The 21,299-nt window shown below is 38.7% G+C and overlaps 2 protein-coding genes across 2 annotated transcripts; both read left to right on the top strand.

Moving 5' to 3' along the window:
- Positions 1–591: 591 nt before the first annotated feature.
- On the top strand, positions 592–6,937 carry LOC122970429 (coagulation factor XI-like). Its single transcript, XM_044336559.1, has 9 exons — positions 592–840; positions 979–1,135; positions 1,474–1,583; positions 1,840–2,002; positions 2,807–2,925; positions 3,016–3,148; positions 3,326–3,432; positions 6,437–6,596; positions 6,795–6,937. The coding sequence occupies exons 1-9, from the start codon at positions 780–782 to the stop codon at positions 6,904–6,906; spliced, it is 1,122 nt and encodes a 373-aa protein (XP_044192494.1). The 5' UTR covers positions 592–779; the 3' UTR covers positions 6,907–6,937.
- Positions 6,938–16,727: 9,790 nt separating this feature from the next.
- Positions 16,728–20,908, top strand: LOC122970297 (coagulation factor XI-like). The gene is made up of 9 exons (XM_044336425.1): positions 16,728–16,788; positions 16,895–17,051; positions 17,510–17,619; positions 17,747–17,909; positions 18,758–18,876; positions 18,967–19,099; positions 19,278–19,384; positions 20,139–20,298; positions 20,498–20,908. Exons 1-9 carry the CDS (start codon positions 16,728–16,730, stop codon positions 20,607–20,609), a joined length of 1,122 nt encoding a protein of 373 aa, XP_044192360.1. The 3' UTR covers positions 20,610–20,908.
- Positions 20,909–21,299: the final 391 nt, after the last annotated feature.

Raw genomic sequence — 21,299 nt, forward strand, 5'->3', positions numbered from 1 at the left:
TGCTTTATGCTCGTCCATAGTTCGTTCTACTTATACAGTTTTTCTGTCTTGCCCTTCTTGGCCAGTGGGTGGAAACATGCTGTACAAACAGAACATTAACCCAGATTCAGGCTCCTTTTGGCTTCTTATTATCACAAAACTGAGTTTTTTAGTCTTTCACCCTGGGATCAAAGTAAATGAAACCATTATCACTGCTGGTGACTTGCAAGTTGCAGGCCGCAGCTGGCAGCTGCTCAAGCAAAATGTGTTTTCTAAAGGACAAAAAATACAATGAAGTGACAGGATAAACCGGTCAGCAGAGCAAGACACCATCCAAAGAGTGATCAACCCTTGATATGACTTAGGAACGTCCAATAAACTTGAGAGGTCGTAGTTTCAACTGATTTTTGACTATGAATACATAAAATCACACCTTTTTATCTCACTCATTTTTAACCAAGTCCCATTCATTTATTGATTTTAAAAGGTTAGTCAAATTACATCTGCAAATATTGGACAATTTTCAGTTAGCTCTCCTGCATGCTCATTTAACAAACATTGATACTTGTTCGATCTAGCTTCCAAGGTTGTGTGTCTGGGTCATTGCACCTGAAGGCAGCTGCATGCAGTTCCTGTGAGCCAATCGCTGTATGTGTCAACAATCAGTGGTAAAACAGATGTATACATGTGAGGATTGCAAAACAGTCCTTTGGGGAGCCTGCAGCTGCAGATTCACTTCTTTTGACTGTACTGTAGTTGTGCTTCAATAATCTCAGCAGAATACCAGAGAAACTGAGAAGATGAGAACACGTTTGATTTTAGTGAGTCTGCTCTCCCTTTGCAGCCTCTGCATTAGTGAAGGTAATACTACCTAAGTGTGATGATGTATTTGAGTTTATATTTTACCATTTACATGTGGTAAAATCTATTTGATATGTGTGTATTTGTATTTGTACATATAAATACTGTAGGTGTGTGTCTCCTTTTCTATTTCCTCAGAATGTAGCCATGAGCTTCTGGAGAACGTGGATTTCCCGGGAACAGACATAACATCTCTCTACTCTCCTGATGTGAATCACTGTCAGCAGCTGTGCACTCAGCACCCCTCTTGTCTATTCTTTACCTTTATTCGGCCTGACTGGACCAGAGATAACAGGTACCAAACAAGCAATAGACATATAATCAGAAATAAATGATTAACTGTGATGTACTAGTGATTTATTTTATTTAAAATGCTGTCAGAAAACAAGAAACTAAGAGTAAGCTTTGTAAAATTAGAAAGCACAAAAACAAAACAAACAAAATCTAATTCCAACTCAAATTCCTTCTAGAGGTCAAGAAGTCACTGTACTGGATGCAAAACATAGTGTAATTTAAAATAAATCAGAGCACACTGTTCTCCATATGCAGTTTATTATCTAAACCACTTTTCTCTTCACTTTTTAATGTTTGTTTTAAGTTAAATGCACACAAAAAATCTGCCCCTCTCTGCAGGCACTTCTACTGCTACCTCAAGTCAACTCCCTCTGGACAGCCTAATGTTCAGACTCCACTCCTGGGTGTCACCTCTGGCTTTTCTCTCAAACCCTGCTACCCAGAAACAAGTAGGAAACATTTTAAACAGTTATTAAAATCATTAGTTAATTAGTGACATTAGTGACTCTTTAATTCTTTCTGTCTGTCTGCTGGTCCATCTATCTAGGTTGTTTGGGTCTTGGTTTTCTCTTAAATCCTGTGACCCAGACCCAAGTAGGCACACAACCATTGAACCATTTAACAGTTATTCACTAGTTAGTTAGTCACTAGTTAATTAGTGATGTGTGGTGAAACTCTCTTTTACTCTTTCTGTCTGTCTGCCAGAACCTTGTCTTTCTCAGGTGTACCAGAACGTGGACTTCCTAGGGGCAGACTACCGATTCTTGTTCACAAGTGACTATGAGGAGTGTCAGAGAGCCTGCACACAAGACCCTGGCTGTCAGTTCTTTACTTTTGTAAATGGAGTCTTCACATTAGAGAAAATCAGGTAAAACTCACATAATATTACATTGCAGTTTAAATTGTATTGTCATTTTGTGAAGGCAGGGCTGTTCTGGAGGCAGAGGTAATGGTGTTACTTAAGTAATGTCTTTTATTGGCTTATAAGAGGAATCGTGTGCTTCTCCTGCACTGAAATTCTCAAAAGTCAGTCTTTTTTAGCATGAAATTCCCCCTTTTTGTAACTATCCTGTAACTATAAACTATTGAATACATTTTTTGCACAAAATGAGGGCTGTGGATTTTGTCCCCCATCACCTCTATTGAAAGTGTATTACTGTAGGAAAGGATCATTACAGCAAACAAAACCTGTTGTTGTCTTCATATGGGCATTTGACTTATGTTTTAAAACAGACTTGAAAAATTGTGAAATCGTTCTTTAACTACTGAACATGGCTTCAAAAACTAGACGTATTAGTCTGTAGCTTTGTAGGTACTGGTTCATGAGCATACTTAGTATTTGTGGGTTTTGTGGTTAAGAGTCAGGAGGAGGAGTGCCAATGTAGATATATGTGGATGAGTGACATTAATATTTCTTCTGGCAAGCCTTTATTTGACAGCTGACAGCAACAAAGATCCTTGGTCAGAATATATATTGTAAAAAATATTGAGCCCAAGCTGAAATAACCCTAATGACATAGCTGTGACATCATCAGGGTTGTTTGCTTACATCTGACACTCCACCAGAGCCAAAGTAGACATTGTACAACTGTTTTCACATGCTGACTAGTATAAGATTTAACTCTTGTGGAGTGATGTTCCCTGATGGTGTCATTTCTTGTTCTGTTTTTAGGTACAAGTGCCACCTTAAATTCAGCTGGACAATACCAAGGATTCCTACTATAGAAAGAAAGGCTGGTGTAGTATCTGGGTTCTCCCACAAAGCAGAAAAAACTCAGTCCTTTGACACAGGTACACAAACAGCAAAGGTCATAGCATTAGGAAAGCATCCTGCAGGTTGCCATGCATGCTCTCTCATTGTTTGACCTGTGTTTTGTACAGTGTGTCAGGGCAAGCTTTTTCCAAGAACTGAAATCAAGGGAAACAGCATCGAGACGCTGCCCGCTGCCTCACCTGAACACTGTCAGACATTGTGCTCTGCTCATCCACTCTGCACTTACTTCTCTTACACCAGGTAGTGTGTGTTTGCCAGCAGTTTTAAAGGGTACAACGTTACTGTCTCAGTCAAGTCAAACAAATATTTATATGATTCGTGTATCAAATAGGCAACATTTGTAATGTCGTTATCTGTTCTTTCTGTTATCTCAAAATGTAGACATACTTTCAAGGTTTATTTTCATTATTTTTGCAGTAATGACTTCAACTGTTATCTGAAGAACAACCCCAATGAAATGGTGACCATAAGTAAAGAGGGAGCAACATCTGGACTACCAGCACGCTTCTGTCAGCTAGATAACAGTATGTATCACTAGTCAATCAAAAACATTGAGAAAAGACATACAGGAGACCGTCACATATTACAGACCATGTGTTCTATTCTGGTTGTTTGGATCGACTCTCAATAACTATGAGGTTCACATTTGTGGCTTTGAGTGAAATATCTTGACAACTACAGGATGGATTACCATGACATTTGGTATACGCATGTTGCCTCTGGATGAATTGTAATAATCTTGGTGATTCCTTAATTTTTCATCTTTCATTTTGTCCAAGACTTTGGATTATATACCTGAAAAACTAATAACATTCCAATCAGCCCTTGTTGTACTTTATGTTTAGTGTTAACTAGCAATGGCTAGCATGCAAACACGCTAAACTAAGATAGTGAATATGGTAAGCATTATACTTGCTAAACATCAGCATGTTAGCATTGCCATTGTGAGCATGTTAGCATGCTGACATTACAATTTACTCAAAGCAATGCTGTGTCTAAGTACAGCTTCACAGAGCCGCTAACATGGCTGTAGCATCTTTAATAATAATAATATCTTTATTTTTATAGCACCTTTAAAAACAGAGTTTACAAAGTGCTTTGACAGACAAAGCAAAAGCAGTACAATGCAAAGCAAAGACACGGCACAGAAAGCAATAACAGGTCTGACCTTAAGGAGGCAGCAGAAGACAATGAAAAACAATAGAGAGATGATAAAAAGATTAAAAGACTATAGAAAGATGATCGAAAGACAACAGTACATAAAAGCAAGTCTGTAGAAATGGGTTTTGAGAGGTGATTTAAAAGTTACTGATTCTGTGAGCCTTATCTCCTCAGGCAGGTCATTCCAAAGCCAAGGGGCCCTGATGGCAAAAGCATGGTCACCTTTAGATTTAAGCCTTGACTTTGGAACAGCCAGAAGGGCCCCACTTGAGGACTTAAGGCTGCGGGCTGGTTCGTACGGGGTCAACATATCTGTCACGTAGGTGGGAGCCAGACCCAGATGTGCTTTAAAAGAGATCAGTAAAATCTTAAAATCAATTCTAAAATGAACAGGGAGCCAATGGAGAGAAGGCAGGATTGGGTTGATGTGATGTTGTCTGTTAAAACCTGTAAGAAGCCTAGCTGCTGTGTTCTGAACTAGTTGGAGGCATCTGTGTGTCGTCTGCATAGCAATGAAAAGAAATGTTGTGTTGTTGAATGATTTGGCCAAGTGTAAGCATGTTGATGGAAAATAAAATTGGACCTAAAATTGAACCTTGCGGTACACCACTGGTAATGTGGGCTGTGGAAGAAGTGAGGTTACCAATGGTGACCGAGAAGGTTCTTTCTAAAAGGTAAGAATAAAACCAATTATAGGTGGATTTATTGCCTTATATCCATGACTATTCCACTAAATAAATTTAGAAACTTCTCACACATCTCTTGTGAGGCATCAATAAAATGACAAGGGGAGGTGGTGGTCACTCAGTCTATTATTTTAAATAAAATACTGGGGTTAGAATGACTTGCTAAAATTAAACTAGAAAAAAATTAGGTTTTAGCTTCTTTAACTGCCTTTTGATAGTTTGTCATTGCGTCCGTCCAGATCTCATAAAATACATGTAAACTTGTTTTTTTTCATTTGCGTTCCTCTCTCCTACAGGCCCTCTTTAATTCTTTGGTGGATCCGTTTAGCCAGGGTTGCGGTTCTGTCTTTGACTTTTTATCGTGGGGGGCAACAGAGTCCAGGACAGACTGAGAAGTGTGATTAAAAAGAGAGACCAGCTCCTCTGTATTAAAATGAAGATTAAAGGCAGTTAAAAAGGCATTAGTAAAAAGCTCAGAAAACTTGCTAGCAGACATAGAATTAAAAACATGGTGGCTTATGGGTGTGCTGTGATTAAATGGTAATTGGGTTAAAACCACATTGAATAAAACTGCTTGGTGATCAGACACACAGATATCCTTAATCTCAAAATTGTTGGAGCTGAGACCGCTGTACAGAACTAGGTCAAGAGTGTGACCCTTGGAATGTGTAGGTTCTTGTATTGCCTGAGTGAGGTTAAAAGATTCTAAAGTGTTCATAAAATCAGTTACAAATGTCTGAGAAAGGCAGCAGATATGGATGTTAAAATCACCTAAAATGAGAATTTTGTCATACTTTGACATGAAATAGGATAGTAGCTCGGCAAACTCTTATTAATTAAAATGGGGATGCATTTAACCCTTTAGCATCCACCCCTTTTATAGAATTTTCACCTATTTAGCACACCCAAATGGAAAAGCTCGTAACAGAAGAACTGTAAGGCCGCGATACATGTATTAGGCTTCATTTGACAAGTGACATCTTCTAGTTTCTGGAAATGTGTTTGTTTAGCATGTGGCTAAAACACAAACAAAACAACATCAGTTCAAATAAGGCTCAAAAAGGTGTTTTTGGTCCTCGTTTATAATGAGTCATATTTGAATAACAGTAATTAGGACATGCTTTATGCCAGAACCATGCAAATCACCACATACCTTCTACATCTTGTCAACCTGTATAAAATTCCATATCTCTAGGCCTAACCTTATGGGAGCTAGGGAGTTTTTAGTTTGTGGTGTCACTGGTGTCTCCGAACCTCTCCAGTTATCTCCAATTGGCCAAATTGTGCCAATTGCTTTTACTCATTATTGTGTGATGCTACCGCTTACAACTGGCTTAAGTGGGTCGCCAGTGACAGTGATGAGCCAGTTGCAGTGAGTCTATGGTGGGAAATAATGGTCTGTATGGGGAAGGTAAGTGGTGAAGGTGGTAGTGACAGATGAAGCCTGTGGGGGGAGCTGGTAGGGGGACAGGTACTGTGAACGGTTCCTATAGAAGGAGAAGATGGCACTGGGCAGGGAGTTTGTGATGTAAATCTTTGTATTTAGATGTAATCTAATAGATAAAAGAAAAGACTAGAATGATTCAGCACCTATCAATATTTGTTAATCTTTTTAATTTGATTTTAGTGCAATATTTCTGTAGTTTAGCCAACAGTCTATCCTGTTCCTCTCTGCTAACAGGCTGGGTGCTGGACGCTCATGAAGGAATAGATTTTCGAGGGTCTGACATTAGCTATGAGCTGATGGATGACCCAGACATGTGCCAGTGGAAATGCACAGAGGATCCCAACTGCCAGTTCTACACTTATGTCAACGAGAGCTTCTTTGACCGTAATTACTGGTAGGCCAACAGTATTCTTTATGCGAGTATGCAAAAAGACCCAAAACACAAATGTTGTCAATTTTTTGGTAAAATTGTAACAATTCCAGCAAAACCCAGAAATCATGTAACATTTAACTTGATCATCAACCTGATGCTATCGTAGCCCTGTTTTGTGATATGAATCAGGTGTATTTATATGTTGATTTTTTGTTCTAGGCGCCGCTGCTATCTCAAGCGTGTCATCACCATACCTGCTCCTCCCAAAGTTACCCAATTAAGTAATGTTGTGTCCGGCTTCTCCCTGAAGAACTGTGTTGAGAGGGTTTGACTTGTACATACAAACACTTTCAAATAAAATGAAAAATTACAACAAAATATTCAACTGTAGCAATCTGTGTGGATGATTTTATTCCTGTATAAATCTTCTCTCCTTCCTCTCTCGCTTCTCCTCTTTTCATCAGCTTGCAAAAGAGGAAGTGTCCTCATATATACACACATTTCTGTCCTTTCCCTCTGTGTCCTTCAGACATGCCCACTACCACATTAATGTGGCAGTCTGAACTTTGGATGCCAATTCTTCCACAAAAAAATGAGTTAATATATACAGTATGTCAACAGAGGCTAAACTAAACAGAAGGCAGTCAAAGGTTCATCCCCCTTTCATTTTAGTTAAGTTCCTTTACATAAAATGGCACCAGCTCATGTCAACCAACACCAGAAAGTCAAATTTGAGGTGAAGTGTGAAGAACATTTGCTCATTTGGATTTATGCTCTGCAGGAAGAGTTCTTGTCTCCAGCATACCGTACCCTTGATCGTCTTTCTTTTGGCAGGGGTCCCCAGTCTAGCAGTGCCTGAGAATGATTTATTTACTGTTTTTTGTTTGCTGCAAGAAAAATTATGAAAAGATTAAAAAAAGATTAACCACATTTCTTTAAGAGATTAAAAAGAAGAAGAAATAAAAAGTCATTTTGGATATAATCTCTAATCTTTGTGGTGTGTTTAAATACAACTTAATATGATACACGATGTGAAACAAGGCAACACATAGTGTGTATTTGTCAGCAGCTCTTTGACATCAGTTTGATATTTCTGGGTCCTGACTATGCAGTACAAATATTTTTACAGACAGAAGACACAGAGCAGCAGATGGTCAAGAGAGGGAGCCCTCACACTGACAGAACACAGAGTGGTGGTAAGGTATGCTGAACCAGATACAGCAAAGCACAATATGAAGAGCAGTCAAGATACTCAGCAACAGGGACAGTGGAGTCTTTGACATTTCTAGTTTCAAGTTTCAAGTTTATTTTATTTATATAGCACTTTAAAAAGCAAACAGGTTTTGCACCAAAGTGTTTTACAAAGACAGACATATACACATACAAGCATGATGGCGCTGCTCTTGTGGTGACTGCCAGCAGGGGTCTGTGTGTCTGTCTGTTTGTTTGTGTCTTTTAACTTATTGTTTAGTTAACCAGTGTTCACTAGGCTTTAAACCAGTGTTCTCCTGCCGTGCCGCTTTTTTCCTATGAGTTTACCGTGATCAGTTCGAAGATGGAGATATTAGTCCTACTTTTCCTGACAACCATGCTGATCCTCGCCTTGGGATTGTTTGACAAATCTCATATAAACAGGATCCACTACACTCGAGACTTTCTCCTTAGATTTCAATCACAAAATTAGAAATAAATTAAATTTATGCATGAATTCAGAGATGTGTGTGTGATGGCTTTTACTCAGATGTGATTATCTGACACTGACCTGGACTCTATATTGGACATTGATGGATTTGGAATCCTGATCCGTTTGGACCGTGACCAAAGGATAACAGGGAAAGCTCCATGGTGTAGTAGTGTCACTGTATGTCAGAGGATCTGCCTGCCGGACATCAAGCTTTGCCGTGAGAATTTCCCCTAATATTCCTAACAGTGGTGTATATCCATCCCAGGGCAAATGCCAAAGCTGCTACCGATGTCATCTTTTCAGTGTTGCAGCAATGTCATCTATCTCACCTGATGCCCCTTGTTTTTTCCTTGGAGATTTTAACCATGTTAATTGTAAAAAGATGCCAAACAGTTTCAATCAGTCCACAGCTTGTCCCACTCATGGTAACAAAACAGTATAACAGATGAGGACAACCCAGGAATACCAGCAACGCATAACCAAGCCTTGTCTGTACAATAGGGATGTTGTGTGGGTGGACAAGAAATACGTTGTGGCCGACTTCTATGAGGAGGTGAAAACAGCAGCTGACAACAGCTCCCTCCTGCAGAAACCTCTGGCCCTCAATCCACCTTCAATCAACCTTAAACCATCTCAGCTTTATCTCCAGTTTATGGCTGTGAAACCAGATCTGATTACAGACAGAGTTTCAGTAAAGGAATATATTTATGTTATACAAATTATGTACAACACTTCTATCCTTAGACCCTTGATTTATGGTTCACACATACACTACGCTGCTTTACATACCGTGTGTGGCTAACTAAGTGTAACCGCATCTGTAAATGTCTATGAGTGTCTATATAACCATAATTGTACATGTACATATGTGTATATATTTCCTATTTGATTTGTTTATAATGTAGAACATAGATCTCCCACGAACAGATGTAACATTTCTCTGCTGATGTGAAACATTGTCAGCACCTACGCAGCTAGCAGCCTTCCTGTCTCTTTTTAACCTTTTTGTCAGGCTGACTGGACCAGAGATAACAGGTGCAAAACAGGCAATAGGCACTAAAATAGAAAGAAATGAGTCGTACTTCGGGTTCAAATGTTTTCAGAGTTTTTCATTTTTGTTTTCAGTAACTCATTATGTGCCATTTCAGTCTAAATATGTCATTGAGCCTGTGGTTAGGAAATGGGAGGAAAAATCAAAATACCTCTCTGAAACTTCCAACACTATGTTCTAATCAACAGTGACTACTGTCATTGAACCAGTATTGTGTTTATTTTATATAATTGTCAGAGCTGTCTGTTTCTGTCATTTTATTTATGTTATTTTACAGTTACTGCTAACTGGGAATTGTTGTGACTAACCCTGTCTCCAAGACATTATGTTTAATGCAATGTCACTGGGAAAAATAATTTTGTACTAAATAATTGCAGTGACAAAGTAAACTGTATGTGCTCATAAAAACTACCCTGTGCAAATAAAGGTTGATAAGTAAATAAGTAAATGAATCAGTCATGTGGTAGAAGTAATATTGTATTAACAGCCTCTGATCACATGGAATATATTTGTTATTTTAACCTTTATGTACTCAGAATATGTTTACAGGATATGAATCCGCTTTGTCAAAGGTTGGTACAGACTCCAGTAAGCAAAGTGTTTTTGAGCTAGGAACTAATATTACAAAGCTTAGTATGGCAATATTTTGTCACTCATTAGGCCGTATGTCCCCTCCTGTCCGATCCGGTCCGCAAATGAATGGTAATACTGTCAGCGACTGGTATGGAATCATGATCCAGATCTTGTTTGTGGTTCCACAATGGTGGAATGGGTTACCCAGCTCCATACGGTCTGCTGACTCCTTTGGGGCCTCCAAAAAACACCTGAAAACTCAGCTCTTCCGTTAACATCTCAACACTTTGCATGTTATCACGCCGCATTTTAAGCTTTTCGCGTGTCATTTCACAACATTATGTTTGGGTGACAGGGGAACTGATGAATTGGCGTCAATATAATGTGACTTTCTTTTATTTTTATATGGTGATTTTGCCTTATTAGGAGGAGGCGGGTTGGATGGTTGGCTAAATAGTTTGTAGGCAAAAACTTGTAGGAGAGCACTGTTTTAGACCACTAACCAACCACTAACTGGACACATTTTACCATGACTCGAGACATTGTTACCAGATATTTTAACCGTCACATTGAGCATTTTAGTGCTGTTAAAAGGAACATTTTTACAGCATTTTTAATGGAGCTATAATGAAACTTCAGTCAGGAGGACTATCTTTGCATGAATATGCTTGTGGTTTTATTTCTCATACCATCACAGCTTTCACATCTCTCAGGCATGCTCACTCATAATTTCCTTTGCTGTCATTATCTGGGGCTGTAATTGAACTATCAGCTGGTTACATCTATCCAACAGCATGGTGACACACCTCCATTGTCTGCCTATTGTTGTGTGACTGTCTTTTTAAATATGTTTGTCTCCCTTTCTGTCGTAGTGCTTTCATGTTGCCATTTTGCATGCACCACCACCTCCCCATCATAGCCAGTCTTTGCAGATTCATCACTTCATCACTTCATCAAACTTATCAGCCTTATCAGTCTCAGCGGACGACATCAACCACCACCACCACCAATGTCTGGACTCTATGGGGGGATTTATCTTGCTGCTGCTCAGGACTGATGTCCCGTGATTACAAAATCTCCCTGTAGAGTCTAAGCGCCAAAGACTTTTGACAAGGCCAATTGTCAATATCATCTATACAATAAACAATTATCTTTACTTCTTTAACGTGTCTCTCCTGATTGAACAGTTACTCTAATCTAACCCTAACCAAGTGGTTTTTGTGCCTAAAAAACCCAACAGCGTTAAGTGACACGCAAAAAGGTTAAAATGTGTAGACATGACATGTGAGTGTCTTTAAAAGTGGCGTGCTATTATACACCATCCCATGAGATTACGTAAATTGTCTTGCCTGCCAAAAAGATTTTAAAAAAAAGAAGTCAAAATAGAAGCAGCAGAGGAGATATTTCCACTTTTAGTCTCAAGCTGCAAAAATGCTGGAACCTACATTTCCCATACTGCAACCAATATCCTTTTATTTAACTCTTTCTACCTTGTAATTTTTGCATGTCCTTTAAGCTCCATTTCCACAGTTTGTAACACAGGCTATCAGCTGGTCACATCTATCCAACAGCGTGGTGACACACCTCCATTGTTTGCCTATTGTTGTGTGACTGTCTTTTTAAATATGTTTGTCTCCCTCTCTGCCTTAGTGCTTTCATGTTGCCATTTCGCGTGCTCCACCACCTCCCCATCATAACCAGTCTTTGCAGTCATCATAGTGGCTATATAACAATGTAATATGAAAGCAGAATATATTAAGTTCTAATATTACAAAATGTAGACTCAACTTAAATTTTAATTTTAATTTTGATTAACAAAGTATTCTGTATAACACATAAATGTTTAGTATTTTGTGACAATCCACACTGCTGGAAAATTGATTGATAACTTAGTGAGTTATAGTAGCTGAGAGAGCAGATAGACCTCTTCCCACAATATACTTGTATGCATTCAGAGGGGCAACTAGACCGGACAGATATGGTGGCAATGTTGATGCATCAATACACTGACTAACAATGCCCAATGCAGCATCTAAGTGTCTATATGCTTTTTAATCAGCATGCTAAATTCCCAAGAACAGTTGGGGACATCTGCCAATGTGGCTATACATAACCCAAGTGCTTTAATGTAATTCATGAACAGTTATGACTTGTTTATTGTCAACAGCTTTCTCTGTTTTTGTCAGACACTGCAAACCAACTTCATTTTCATCTGGATCTCCTCACAATACATGCAGTTTTTAGGTCATGCAATAGGACACAATGACCCATTATGACTTGTTTTTTGTCAATAGCTTTCTCAATTATTGCCTCCTCCCAATATATGCACAACTTCCAGTTTTTAAAAGTGTGCATCTGGCTCTGCTTCATCTACCCATGACATCTCAGGATTAACTTCACCCAATCACCGAACATCAAACATAAAAATATCTGTCACCTTCCCATTGACACCTTATGCAGTAAAATTCGCTTTGTGTTTTGTCTGTGCAGACCTTTACACTATAAGCACCTGGGCAGTTGAGCTACATGGGGGTAATGCCTTACACTCAGGCAGGGAAGAGTAGAGTAGAGCTTTAATGTCTCAAAGGGGAAATTTGGCTTACAGACAATAGACAATAATAGACAATCTTACAGCCCACTACACTGTCATTGATCACTGATGTTGTATTGTCCACATGGAGACTTACCCTAAGCCTAACCCTCCCCTTACCTTAATCTTAAACTAACTCTTCACCCTAAAATTGAGTACATTTTACAATATGGGCACTTACTTTTTGTTTTCAGTAACTCATTATGTGCCATTTCAGTCTAAATATGTCATTGAGCCTGTGGTTAGGAAATGGGAGGAAAAATCAAAATACCTCTCTGAAACTTCCAACACTATGTTCTAATCAACAGTGACTACTGTCATTGAACCAGTATTGTGTTTATTTTATATAATTGTCAGAGCTGTCTGTTTCTGTCATTTTATTTATGTTATTTTACAGTTACTGCTAACTGGGAATTGTTGTGACTAACCCTGTCTCCAAGACATTATGTTTAATGCAATGTCACTGGGAAAAATAATTTTGTACTAAATAATTGCAGTGACAAAGTAAACTGTATGTGCTCATAAAAACTACCCTGTGCAAATAAAGGTTGATAAGTAAATAAGTAAATGAATCAGTCATGTGGTAGAAGTAATATTGTATTAACAGCCTCTGATCACATGGAATATATTTGTTATTTTAACCTTTATGTACTCAGAATATGTTTACAGGATATGAATCCGCTTTGTCAAAGGTTGGTACAGACTCCAGTAAGCAAAGTGTTTTTGAGCTAGGAACTAATATTACAAAGCTTAGTATGGCAATATTTTGTCACTCATTAGGCCGTATGTCCCCTCCTGTCCGATCCGGTCCGCAAATGAATGGTAATACTGTCAGTGACTGGTATGGAATCATGATCCAGATCTTGTTTGTGGTTCCACAATGGTGGAATGGGTTACCCAGCTCCATACGGTCTGCTGACTCCTTTGGGGCCTCCAAAAAACACCTGAAAACTCAGCTCTTCCGTTAACATCTCAACACTTTGCATGTTATCACGCCGCATTTTAAGCTTTTCGCGTGTCATTTCACAACATTATGTTTGGGTGACAGGGGAACTGATGAATTGGCGTCAATATAATGTGACTTTCTTTTATTTTTATATGGTGATTTTGCCTTATTAGGAGGAGGCGGGTTGGATGGTTGGCTAAATAGTTTGTAGGCAAAAACTTGTAGGAGAGCACTGTTTTAGACCACTAACCAACCACTAACTGGACACATTTTACCATGACTCGAGACATTGTTACCAGATATTTTAACCGTCACATTGAGCATTTTAGTGCTGTTAAAAGGAACATTTTTACAGCATTTTTAATGGAGCTATAATGAAACTTCAGTCAGGAGGACTATCTTTGCATGAATACGCTTGTGGTTTTATTTCTCATACCATCACAGCTTTCACATCTCTCAGGCATGCTCACTCATAATTTCCTTTGCTGTCATTATCTGGGGCTGTAATTGAACTATCAGCTGGTTACATCTATCCAACAGCATGGTGACACACCTCCATTGTCTGCCTATTGTTGTGTGACTGTCTTTTTAAATATGTTTGTCTCCCTTTCTGTCGTAGTGCTTTCATGTTGCCATTTTGCATGCACCACCACCTCCCCATCATAGCCAGTCTTTGCAGATTCATCACTTCATCACTTCATCAAACTTATCAGCCTTATCAGTCTCAGCGGACGACATCAACCACCACCACCACCAATGTCTGGACTCTATGGGGGGATTTATCTTGCTGCTGCTCAGGACTGATGTCCCGTGATTACAAAATCTCCCTGTAGAGTCTAAGCGCCAAAGACTTTTGACAAGGCCAATTGTCAATATCATCTATACAATAAACAATTATCTTTACTTCTTTAACGTGTCTCTCCTGATTGAACAGTTACTCTAATCTAACCCTAACCAAGTGGTTTTTGTGCCTAAAAAACCCAACAGCGTTAAGTGACACGCAAAAAGGTTAAAATGTGTAGACATGACATGTGAGTGTCTTTAAAAGTGGTGTGCTATTATACACCATGCCATGAGATTACATAAATTGTCTTGCCTGCCAAAAAGATTTAAAAAAAAAGAAGTCAAAATAGAAGCAGCAGAGGAGATATTTCCACTTTTAGTCTCAAGCTGCAAAAATGCTGGAACCTACATTTCCCATACTGCAACCAATATCCTTTTATTTAACTCTTTCTACCTTGTAATTTTTGCATGTCCTTTAAGCTCCATTTCCACAGTTTGTAACACAGGCTATCAGCTGGTCACATCTATCCAACATTGTGGTGACACACCTCCATTGTTTGCCTATTGTTGTGTGACTGTCTTTTTAAATATGTTTGTCTCCCTCTCTGCCTTAGTGCTTTCATGTTGCCATTTCGCGTGCTCCACCACCTCCCCATCATAACCAGTCTTTGCAGTCATCATAGTGGCTATATAACAATGTAATATGAAAGCAGAATATATTAAGTTCTAATATTACAAAATGTAGACTCAACTTAAATTTTAATTTTAATTTTGATTAACAAAGTATTCTGTATAACACATAAATGTTTAGTATTTTGTGACAATCCACACTGCTGGAAAATTGATTGATAACTTAGTGAGTTATAGTAGCTGAGAGAGCAGATAGACCTCTTCCCACAATATACTTGTATGCATTCAGAGGGGCAACTAGACCGGACAGATATGGTGGCAATGTTGATGCATCAATACACTGACTAACAATGCCCAATGCAGCATCTAAGTGTCTATATGCTTTTTAATCAGCATGCTAAATTCCCAAGAACAGTTGGGGACATCTGCCAATGTGGCTATACATAACCCAAGTGCTTTAATGTAATTCATGAACAGTTATGACTTGTTTATTGTCAACAGCTTTCTCTGTTTTTGTCAGACACTGCAAACCAACTTCACCCAATCACCGAACATCAAACATAAAAATATCTGTCACCTTCCCATTGACACCTTATGCAGTAAAATTCGCTTTGTGTTTTGTCTGTGCAGACCTTTACACTATAAGCACCTGGGCAGTTGAGCTACATGGGGGTAATGCCTTACACTCAGGCAGGGAAGAGTAGAGTAGAGCTTTAATGTCTCAAAGGGGAAATTTGGCTTACAGACAATAGACAATAATAGACAATCTTACAGCCCACTACACTGTCATTGATCACTGATGTTGTATTGTCCACATGGAGACTTACCCTAAGCCTAACCCTCCCCTTACCTTAACCTTAAACTAACTCTTCACCCTAAAATTGAATACATTTTACAATATGGGCACTTACTTTTTGTCCCCAAAAGTGGGGTTCATCCCCATAATGTGACTGTGTAAAAAGATTACATGAGTAATTGTTGTACATACACATTGATCTCTGCTTTCAAATTTTAACATTGGATGCCAATTCTTTACACAGTTTTGGTTGAGGTGAAAACATCTTTGTCCAATCAGTTCTACCTTGACTCCTTCACCTGTATGGTTTTGACAGCAGAGGTATTGTATAACCTGTATCAGCCACTGATGCTCTCAGTGTCCTTTGCTTCACTCTAGTTTTTGGACCTGCAGTTCTCCAGTAGTGACGAATGTACAAATAAAAAAAGGAATGCAAAGTTTTATTGACTAGTTTTGTTCAAGCACAAAGCATGAAGTGTATTCTAGAAGAAAGAAAATAGATCATATAAAGCCTTGTGACTATTTTAGAATGGACTCTTAATGTAACTGGAAAACAAATTTGCACTGTTGTGTTAAGAAAATGAATGTTGGCTTGTTTTGCACAAATTAAGTTGAACTGTGGGTTAAAGGCAAATGAAAAAGTTGTAGAGATATCTGAACGTTTTTGTAGGAAGGGTATGTGATCGGCAGCGGATCACATCCATTAAATAAACTGCTTTAAAATCAAGCTGGTTGTTGGTGTTAGTTAAGTATCTGTGTTGGTTGGCAGACACCAACTGACAGAAGCACTGGTCTTTTGCTTCTTTATGTTACTTTAAGATGGACATGAAGTTTGCTGAATTTTCAGTTATGCTCTGCTCTCCTTCATGCTCATGTAATGAATATTGACACTTGCTGGGCTACAGTAGCGTGTGCATTTGTGTTATTTACACATCAAGTCAGCTGTACAGTGGTTACTGCCAGCCAATCGCTGAATATGTCAACAGCTAGTCATGCAAATCGAGCAGTAGTATAAATGAGTGAGTTGCAATAGGTGCAGAAACATCCCTTTGATTGCAGCTGTGTTTGAAGAATCTTAAGTAGCTTCAAAACCGAGAAGATGGGAACACTTTTCATTTTCGTGGGTCTGCTCTACCTCTGTGGTCTCTCCTTTAGTCAAGGTAATACATACACTGTGTTACATATTTATCACTTAGTCATTTGGTACAATCAGTGTATGTTTATATGTACATGTAAATGTGTCTGTCTGTGTCCATTTTTCTTCAGAATGTAGAAAGGACCTTCTGGAGAACATTAATTTCCTGGGAACAGAGATAAAAGTACTCCGCTCTCCTGATGCTGTGCATTGTCAGCACCTGTGCACCCAACATCCCCGTTGTCTTTTCTTTGCCTTCGTTCGGCCTGACTCTACCATAGATAACAGGTATAAAACAAGCAATAGACACTGAAATAGTCATTTATTAAATATCAAGGGGTGATGGGTGATGATTAAATTGATTTCAGAAAACAAAACACTAAAAATTTAACTTGAAATTTGTCAAATTTGAACCACAAAATCATAGTTGTTACAAGGTATATATTTTAAGTATTATTTTTTAAAACAGCTGTACTTGCTTTTATAGTATGTTTTGACCACTTTGGCGCTATTTTGAGTTTCAGTGTGCCAAACTCTTAATGAAAAATGCTGGACTTCATTTGTGTCAAATTCAATAATGCATCACAGATCAACAAGTTTATTAGAGCATCCCACTGGATCAGTTGGGGGTTCGGTGGCTCTACAGGTGAATCCAGATATATGAGCATACTGATATGCTCAGGCTTTTTCTGCCCTTTAAGTGAGTTTAAGCTTAACCTCAGTACACTGGCCTCTCTCTCCACCAGGTACTTCTACTGCTTCCTCATGTCCACTCCCTCTGGACAGCCCAAAGCTCAGCCTTCAAAGCAGGGTATCACCTCTGGCTTTTCTCTCAAACCCTGCAACCCAGACCCAAGTAGGCACACAACCACTGAACCATTTAACAGTTATTCACTAGTTAGTTAGTCACTAGTTAATTAGTGATGTGTGGTGAAACTCTCTTTTACTCTTTCTGTCTGTCTGCTGGTCCATCTGTCTGCCAGAGCCTTGTCTTCCCCAGGTGTACCAGAACGTGGACTTCCTAGGGGCAGACTACCGATCCTTGTTCACAAGTGACTATGAGGAGTGTCAGAGAGCCTGCACACAAGACCCTGGCTGTCAGTTCTTTACTTTTGTAAATGGAGTCTTCACACCGGAGAGGATTAGGTAAAACTCAATCACATAATATCACATTGCAGTTTAAATTGTATTGTCATTTTGTGAAGGCAGGGCTGTTCTGGAGGCAGAGGTAATGGTGTTACTTAAGTAATGTCTTTTATTGGCTTATAAGAGGAAATGTGTGCTTCTCCTGCACTGAAATTCAGTTGGGTGATAAAGCAGATAATTTCCAAAGTCAGTGTTTTTAGCATGAAATTCTCCTTTTTTGTAACTATCCTGTAACTATAAACTATTGAATACATTTTTTGCACAAAATGAGGGCTGTGGATTTTGTACCCCATCACTTCTATTGAAAGTGTATTACTGTAGGAAAGGATCATTACAGGAAGCAAAACCTGTTGTTGTGTTCATATAGGCATTTGACTTGTGTTTTAAAACAGACTTGAAAAATTGTGAAATTGTCCTTTAACTACTAAACATAGCTTAGCTGACCTTGCAAGCTCAAAAACTAGACATATTAGTCTGTAGCTTTGTAGGTACTGGTTCATGAGCATACTTAGTATTTGTGGGTTTTGTGGTTAAGAGTTAGGAAGAAGAGTGCCAAGGTAGATATATGTGGATGAATGACATTAATATTTTTCCTGGCAAGCCTTTATTTGACAGCTGACAGCAACAAAGATCCTTGGTCAGAATATATATTGTAAAAAATATTGAGCCCAAGCTGAAATAACCCTAATGACATAGCTGTGACATCATCAGGGTTGTTTGCTTACATCTGACACTCCACCAGAGCCAAAGTAGACATTGTACAACTGTTTTCACATGCTGACTAGTATAAGATTTAACTCTTGTGGAGTGATATTCCCTGATGGTGTCATTTCTTGTTCTGTTTTTAGGTACAAGTGCCACCTTAAATTCAGCTGGACAATACCAAGGATTCCTACTATAGAAAGAAAGGCTGGTGTAGTATCTGGGCTCTCCCACAATGCAGAAATAACTCAGACCTTTCACACAGGTACACAAACAGCAAAGGTCATAGCATTAGGAAAGCATCCTGCAGGTTGTCATGCATGCTCTCTCATTGTTTGACCTGTGTTTTGTACAGTTTGTCAGGGCAAGCTCTTTCCAAGAACTGAAATCAAGGGAAACAACATCGAGACGCTGCCCGCTGCCTCACCTGAACACTGTCAGACATTGTGCTCTGCTCATCCACTCTGCACTTACTTCTCTTACACCAGGTAGTGTGTGTTTGCCAGCAGTTTTAAAGGGTACAACGTTACTGTCTCAGTCAAGTCAAACAAATATTTATATGATTCGTGTATCAAATAGGCAACATTTGTAATGTCGTTATCTGTTCTTTCTGTTATCTCAAAATGTAGACATACTTTCAAGGTTTTATTTTCATTATTTTTGCAGTAATGACTTCAACTGTTATCTGAAGAACAACCCAAATGAAATGGTGACCATAAGTAAAGAGGGAGTAACATCTGGACTACCAGCACGCTTCTGTCAGCTAGATAACTGTATGTATCACTAGTCAATCAAAAACATTGAGAAAAGACATACAGGAGAACTTCACATATTACAGACCATGTGAACTATTCTGGTTGCGTGGATCGACTCTCAGTAACTATGAGGTTCACATTTGTGGCTTTGAGTGAAATATCTTGACAACTACAGGATAAATTACCATGACATTTGGTACACATTCATGTTGCCCACTGGATGAATTGTAATAATCTTGGTGATCCCTTAATTTTCATCTTTCAGTTTGTCCAATACTTTGGATTATATACCAGCAAAACTAATAACATTCCAATCAGCCCTTGTTGTACTTTATGTTTAGTGTTAACTAGCAATTGATAGCATGCTAACATGCTAAACTAAGATAGTGAATATGGTAAGCATCATACTTGCTAAACATCAGCATGTTAGCATGCTGACATTACAATTTACTTAAAGCAAGGCTGTGCCTAAGTACAGCCTCAGAGTGCTGCTAGCATGGTTGTAGCATCTTAATCTGGTTTGCCTTATGAAGCTAGCGCCAGAGGGTTAGGGGGTTAGGGTTAGGGGTATTGCAGAGTTAGAAATAAAGCATTGTGCTAGGACTTCATAAAATCAGGTGTAGGCTAATTTTTTGTATTTAAATGTAATCTAACAGAACAAAGAAAATACTGGAATCATTCAACACATATCAACGTTAATTCATGTTTTTTATTTGATTTTAGCATTTCTGTAGTTTAGCCGACAGCCTATCCTGTTCCTCTCTGTTAACAGGCTGGGTTAAGGATGTTCATGAGGGAACCGCTTTCACGGGTTCTGACATTAGGTACGAGCTGGTGGATGACCGAGACATGTGCCAGAGGAAATGCACTGAGGATCCCAACTGCCAGTTCTACGATTATGCCACAGAGAGCTTCTTTGACCGTAATTACCGGTAGGCCAACAGTTTTCTTTATGCATGTATGCAAAAAGGCCCAAACACAAAGGTTGTCAATTTTTTGGTAAAATTGTAACAATTCCAGCAAAACCCAGAAATCATGTAACGTTTAACTTGATCATCAATCTGATGCTATCGTAGCCCTGTTTTATGATATGAAGTCAGGTGTATTTATATATCAATTTTTTTGTTCTAGGCGCCTCTGCCATCTCAAGCGTGTCATCACCATACCTGCTCCTCGCAAAGTTACCAAATTGAGTAATGTTGTATCCGGCTTCTCCCTGAAGAACTGTGTTGAGAGGGTTTGACTTGTACATACAAACACTTTCAAACAAAAAGGAAAATTACAGTTCAAGACATGAAAATTTCAACAAAATATTCAACCAAAGCATTCTGTGTGCATGATTTTATTACTGTATAAATCTTCTCTCCTTCCTCTCTCGCTTCTCCTCTTTTCATCAGCTTGCAAAAGAGGAAGCACCCTCATATATACACACATTTCTGTCCTTTCCCTCTGTGTCCTTCAGACGTGCCCACTACCACATTAATGTGGCAGTCTGAACTTTGGATGCCAATTCTTTCACAAAAATAAATAAATCAAATTAAAAAACTGTGCAAATTTTTCATTTCTTGGTAAATGGTAAATATGGTAAAAAAAAAAAAGAGTTAATAAATACAGTATGTCAACAGAAGCTAAACTAAACAGAAGACAGTCAATGGTTGATCACCCCTTCATTTTAGTTAAGTTCCTTTACATAAAATGGCACCAGCTCATGTCAACCAACACCAGAAAGTCAAATTTGAAGTGAAGTATGAAGAACATCTGCTCATTTGGATTTATGCTCTGCAGGAAGAGTTCCTGTCTCCAGCATCTGTACCGTACCCTTCATGGATCAATATAGTCATGATCCATGAAGGGTACAGGTCACTGAGTATGATTTTTGTTTGCTGCAAGAAAAAAATTGTGAAAAAATTAGCCACATTTCTTTAAGTGCTTT

This window comes from Thunnus albacares, chromosome 19 (genome assembly GCF_914725855.1).
Source record: "Thunnus albacares chromosome 19, fThuAlb1.1, whole genome shotgun sequence".
Classification (NCBI taxonomy): Eukaryota; Metazoa; Chordata; class Actinopteri; order Scombriformes; family Scombridae; genus Thunnus; species Thunnus albacares.